Source organism: Gouania willdenowi, chromosome 16 (genome assembly GCF_900634775.1).
Source record: "Gouania willdenowi chromosome 16, fGouWil2.1, whole genome shotgun sequence".
NCBI classification, from domain to species: domain Eukaryota; kingdom Metazoa; phylum Chordata; class Actinopteri; order Blenniiformes; family Gobiesocidae; genus Gouania; species Gouania willdenowi.
This window is the reverse complement of record NC_041059.1, coordinates 6,829,680-6,835,950: the sequence shown is the minus strand read 5'-3', so window position 1 is coordinate 6,835,950 and position 6,271 is coordinate 6,829,680. Positions and strand designations below refer to the sequence as shown.

General features: G+C 40.9%; 1 protein-coding gene across 1 annotated transcript in view; it reads right to left on the bottom strand.

Moving 5' to 3' along the window:
• Nucleotides 1-3,533: 3,533 nt before the first annotated feature.
• Nucleotides 3,534-6,271, bottom strand: part of fam110d (family with sequence similarity 110 member D) — a 28,169-nt gene continuing 25,431 nt past the window's right edge. Inside the window, exon 2 of the mRNA XM_028469870.1 lies at nt 3,534-6,036. Within this exon, the coding sequence (XP_028325671.1) occupies nt 4,026-5,378 (1,353 nt within the window). The 5' untranslated portion in view covers nt 5,379-6,036 and the 3' untranslated portion in view covers nt 3,534-4,025. The remainder of the gene's footprint in view (nt 6,037-6,271) is intronic.

Sequence of the window (6,271 nt, the reverse complement as noted above, 5' to 3'; positions counted from 1 at the left end):
GCTAGCTCACCAACTTACGTTTGAAACTTACCGTTAAATGTATTTCTTGTTCCACACAAGAAGATGAAGTTTCCTCTATGAAAGGCTTTGCTTGCCCAGCACCAAACCAGACTAGACCCCCTTTAAAATATGGCATACTTTTGTCTTGGATGCTGAAATTGCCATCCTGATTTATTGTAATTATAGTAACAATTATTGCAATATTATTTTCTAGTTTTCTTTATCTAAAACCAAAATTTGAATCATACGCTTTAAGGAACAATAGTTCCAAAAACCAGTCATTCAGTCATTTACTGCACATGAATATGCACTACATGAAGTATTAACCTACGACAACAGATTATTGATACATATCTATTTTTTGTTTAAAAAACAAAACTAAAGAATAGCGATTTTGTGAATAGATATTTTTCCCACCCTTACCCAGTAGCCCTATGTTAGAGCTGTGTTTTATGAAACCCTTGTACCAGCTGTTGTCTTTGTACCGAGGAAGGAAGACCTTAACCCAAAACAAGACCATATGTTTAAACCGTGTCCTCTGAACCCAAAACAGGATGTCACAGCAGGCCCCTCCGGTCAGAATAACCGACTAAGACACAGACGCACAGGAAGACTATTGTAAGGTTCCAATTGTGGGACAAACTAAGAATATAAAACAGATGAATAAAGAAGACAATTGTATGTTTTTATAGCTTTTAAGTGGACAAACAACTTGTGTGTCTCATTGGATGCATAACGTTTAAGAAACCCTTTTCAGATCATCCCAAACGTTCAATAAATGATTGTTCTGTCATTGAATCAATGAAACTAATGTTTGTGTTAACCTTCTTATGTGAGCCCTGATATGGATGACGAACATGTCCATGGTGCAGCGTAGATTGTTCCCTTAGTTGGCTCCAGTGATGCCTGTGGCCCTTGTGAGGACAGGCACACATAGGTGAATAGGTGCATAAGAGTTGTCCTGAGCCAATCATGGTCTTTACATTTATACAGTATTTACCTCTGCCAATGAGGTAATGCTTCCACCAGCATTTTATTCATTTATTTGTTTGTTTGCTAGATTACGTCAAGTGTACTTAATGGATTTTGACAAAACTTTTTTTGAAAAATCAAAATCCGTGTCTTTCATCACTGGCAAAGTTTCAACAATTCATATCTCTGTTTGTAATTGACCGACCATTATTAAAGTTATGACTCAGTTATGTTAGGTTGGTTCCTCAATTGCCCCAACAACTTTTTACCTGAATCGGATCCAGATTTCATCTGGATTATTCTCTCTAAAAAATGGGGTGCCCATACATTTGGACCTACAGCAAGTGTACGTAATAGATTTTGACAAAACTTGTTCTTACGCCATGGAAGATTCCATGAATTTTGGAAGGGATTCTTTGAAAAATCGAAAAATCTTGAATGTTAAGCAATTGGTCGACTTTGCAACTAATTTTCTGGAAATTTGCAGTGTAATTTGCCAGAATTCTTTGCAATAACTTGCGTGAATTTTCAGGTTTTTGAAAATAATTGTGGTTTAACATTACTGTAAATAATGTAGTATTGCCACCTCTATTGTATTTTATCTCCAACTTATATGATAATTTGACAAAAAGTCCTGTTTTTGCTGTATTTCTTTTACTTTAAACTAAATCTTCCTGTGGGCCGGAGTTAATGCTCTGACCAACCGAATTTGGCCCGTGGGCTTTGAGTTTGACATATGTGCTTTAAAGTGTGAATGATATCTGGAAAAGACTATCTTGTGCTTGGTGGAGGTTTGCGCTCTGAGTGCTCTGGTTTACATACTGTATCCATCCATCGATTCGTCATCTTTACTGACTCAATGTTTCCTAACAATATGTTTTTGAACTGTGGAAGGCAAATGGAATACCCTACCCAATGAGTGTCTTGTGATATTTTTGTGTCCAAATTCTTATTTTTGTCATTCGGTTTCAGCAGTAAATGCTTCCGGAGGATGAACCTCTTACAATTTCAACCTTTTAGGAGCCGAAAACAAACATGAAGTCATAGTCTGACTCAGAGAAACGAAGCGTGTCAGGGAGGAAGAAGCTCCAGTGCAGACGACAGAAAGGAAAGCGGACACACCGCGTCAGGCTAACACAGAGGACTCCTTGTCTGTAACCGTAACCTGTTGCTGCTCTTTTAGAAGCAGACTATGCAGGGAATGCTAAAAGGATTAGCGCCTAGCCACTTGAGATAATGTGAAAGATGAGACGTGATGTTGCAGAGGGAGACAGCATCACAACACACTAAGCTAGTGGGTTTCTTTCAACCATGTAAGCCACAACAGAAAGACATGAAACTAATGAGACGTGGGTCACACAAAGGCATTTAACATTTCTGTTTATTTTTGGTGTGCACATAATGCACAAACCTCAGTGGAATAAAATCTCATGGAAATGTCAAACAATGAAAACAGTGAATCACAAGTAATGGAGCCATTTGTAAACATGCAGTCAAAGAATTACCAGTATTAGAGAATAATGTCTGAGTGGAAAGAATTAAAAAGCGTGACCTGAAACTTACATTTGAAAAAGACTCTTAGGCTGCAAATATATGAGCTTTGCTGGACCCCCATGACCTTCATCCAGGGTCAAACACATGAATATCTTTGACAGAGATAAAGTGAGAATCACCCAAGAATAAATCAAGTGAGTTAAGACCTACGGTTATCAGAGGTGAGGGAAAGACTCAGCCTCCCCATATTTCTGCCAGAACACTGAAGTAAAAAAAATGACTCCCTAAATTTTTAAAAAGGAGTATCTGGCAGCTGAAGATTGTAAAGTGGATTTTGTGAGACATTAAAACTTTATTTGTGTAGTAGTTCAGCCATTAAATCCCAATATTGCTCGTTTATGGTTTTGATCTCACAGAAAAGGGTGAAACAGGACACCATAGCACCCAGTGATGCATTTAGTTGAGGACAACTGCAATGGATAAGAAAGAGATGCCAATTATTTTCGACAGACTTTTGTAACAAAAAAAATATTTAGCAACTGGCCTTGTACATTTTGCAGAAAATATTATTTGCAAATAATTGAAACAAAGACTTTAAATATGTTGTTCATTTGGGAATTACAAAAAGTCACTAGCAGTGACTATGTGACATCAACTTCGATAAATACCAAACATAACAATTAGAATCGCTCATTGCTCCAGGACACAGTTAACAGTCTAAATCCAGGTCATTACTGGAAATACTCAAAGTAATATTTCAAAGTACAGTATTTCACGTTCTATCTGTGTCCACGTCAGTGCATTAATAATTATTTACCCCACAGGGATGCCCTGCATGCTTGTTCCAACGCCTGCGTTTAGGGTACAAAATAAAAAAGTAACACAAAACCAAATAGGGAAAGATTCAAATGAGGTACTTGTGGTTTACTTCATATACCCACACAACAGTTTCCAGTTTTAAAAAAAAAAAGAAAGAAAAAAGCATAGTGGTTTTTCATGAGCACGTTGGCACAAGGACACTGTAAAGTGTTATCGATGTGGATCAAAAAATACCAGTATGTGCCTGTGGAAGCGTCATTAGGGCCAGATTTTAAATAAGAAGATAACGAACAAATAGAGAGAACCTGATGTCCAGTTCACACACTGCGAACCAAACGATTTATCAAAACAGCTTGGTTCAATGGCAGAGTCAGCCTTTGCTCATATCAATCTTTCATATAAATACAATATATCAATTTGACAGAATAAAACTTCTAAATTCAAGAAAACATCTTTGGCATCAAATCTCAGAAAATGATGACCCTTTATGTAGACATAGTAAGTAAAACTGAAATTATCTGTATGGCTTAACGATGTCAAGCTACATTGACTAAAATTCCAATTGAAATTAAGCTTTTATACTGAATTTATAGCACATTGCAGCAGTGATGTTTTCACAAACTAAATGCTACATTGAAAAACAAAGGAATTACTGTCAAATGAGGATCTGAAGACTCTTGTTTCCATGAAACTCGGCACCAAACTCTGAACATCATGGCACATTTAGAGCACTCCCAGCATTAAACGGTTGATTCTTTCGGTCCTTCGCGGGCAGCGTTCTTACACCCGTAAAGCCACTTAATCACCCGTGCGTTCCTCTCAATGATTGACACTCCCGTGGGAAGCTGCTCTGCCACTTCCTCTTGAAACAGTCCATCTCCTGAGTTGCGGGAGAACTCGCTGGGCTCTGAGCCGCCGCAACCATCGTCAACCACACTGCGCAGTGCCAATGAAAGTGTGTCAATAGAGCTGGCACCAGAGAGGAAGTTCTCTTTACCTAGACGCTCTATCAAGTCCATGTCCAGTCCACAAAAGTCAAAGAAGTTTTCCTGCTCTGATAAAACTACCGAGCAGCGGAGACGCAAGTCTGACTTTGAACGTCGTAGCTCCCCAAACTTTCTTCTGGATGCTGGCGGCGACGCCCGTCTCCAGGGGTCGTTTTCATTGTCATGTTTACTTGAAAGAACGTCATTGTTGACACCACTAATTACTTGGTCCATGATGCCATTTGTAAACCCATTTGTTTGTTCTTCTCTGGAGCCCAACCCCACGCTGGGACTAGACTCTACATTGCGTTCTTGACCTGTTTTACTTGATCTCCGGCTTCCTTGTCCACCATCTGTAGTGTCTTTTTCATTGGTCCAAGACATACGAGAGTCACCATCCCGTGATAGGGCTTTCTCCTCACCGATTGACATCTTTTGGATTTTGCCCTCCCCGTCCCTGCTCTTCTCCCTCATGGAACCTTGGAAGAGCCGGCGGACAAAGCTGTAGCCCTTTAACTCCAGGTTATTGTTCTCTCCCACTGTATCACCCGGGCTTTTGCACTCTTTCTTCTGTCTATAAATGACGAGGGAGTCAGGCCTCAACATGCGCTTGCCTGTACTCCGTCTAAGCACAGGAGCACTGTGTGGTGCTACCAAGGTGTTAATTCCTGGTGCCCTTGGAGTGGAAAGCAACACAATGTTCACATTGCTCCTGTTATGTGCCTCAACATCAACGGAAGTCCTTCTGTTCTCCTTTCTGGAGTCGTCATTTTCATTTTCATCTCGTGAAGTAACAGAACCAGATAGCGTGGAGAAAGGAGTGTTTGAGGAACGACGAGGGGAAAGGTGAGGCGTGAGGCTGCCAGGGATGGTGATGGCTCGTCGCGGCTGAGGAGGTGGAGTGGCACAGGGCACAAGCACAGGCTCCTGCTTGGTGTTGATCACCTGCTGGCTCTTAACATATTTGGCTTTGTCTGCTTCGAGCCTCTCAACGGCGCTGATGGATCGGCCGTGGCCTCCACCGTCAATCTGTCTGCGGAGGTAGTCCGGACCCTTGTTCAGGAGTCTCAGAGGAGAGGGGGATCCAATCGGTGTGAGGGGCTTCATGGTAATTCACTCGCTTGTGAGAGACATTAAAAAAATAATTGCTACTGAACTGACTCTGGTGTCTGATCAACTTCTAATGACCCACAGAAAGCTGCTGGTGGCTCTGTGAAAATGTGAAATTTAATCTACTATTATCTAAATATAGAGAGCTGCTCTCATTTCTTTCAGTGGCAATTCAGAAAACCACAGAGGCCACGTTTGTTGTTGATTTCTCCATAGATAGTATTCAGTTGTTTTTCTTGTCGGGTCAGACTATGAGATATCTGTATCACGTATTTACTCTGGCATTTGAGAAACAGACAGGGAAGTCCTTCTTTTTCAGTCACAAGCCCTACCAAATAAGAAACTCTAACCACAGCACAGCAGAAATAGTATGCCAGGCTGCACTTTGAGTTACTTTCTCCTCCCCCACGTTTTCTTCAGCCCACTTTACCAACGATCTCCTCTGAGGTGGCTGCCAGGAGTAATTAGATATGTAGGACTCAAATATTTGCTCGGTGCAGGCTTTGCCGGGGACACCAGGTCAAGACTTTTATTGTTTGGATCCGTTGTGGCTGAGTTGATCTGAGGGTGGCCCCGCACTGCAGGACTTGGCTCGCCGATGGACAGATGGTGCTGAGGCAGATTATGTCCTTGTCCTCACCTCACCTGTGCAGACCTTTGGGACACACAGAAAGACAAAGAGAGAGTGGTTTTAGTTGGAATTCTACTTTGGGAGAACCAAATGATAGAAAGCATGGCAGTCCTTAATATTCATCACAGATTGACTTCTGGAAGGTGCTGCATGTAGAAAAAGGCAATACAGAGATGCTAGCACAAATTAGCAAGTCATTGACAATTAGAATTTACATTTATTGAGGGTAATATTTATTTTGCAAAGATAATTCTTGTTA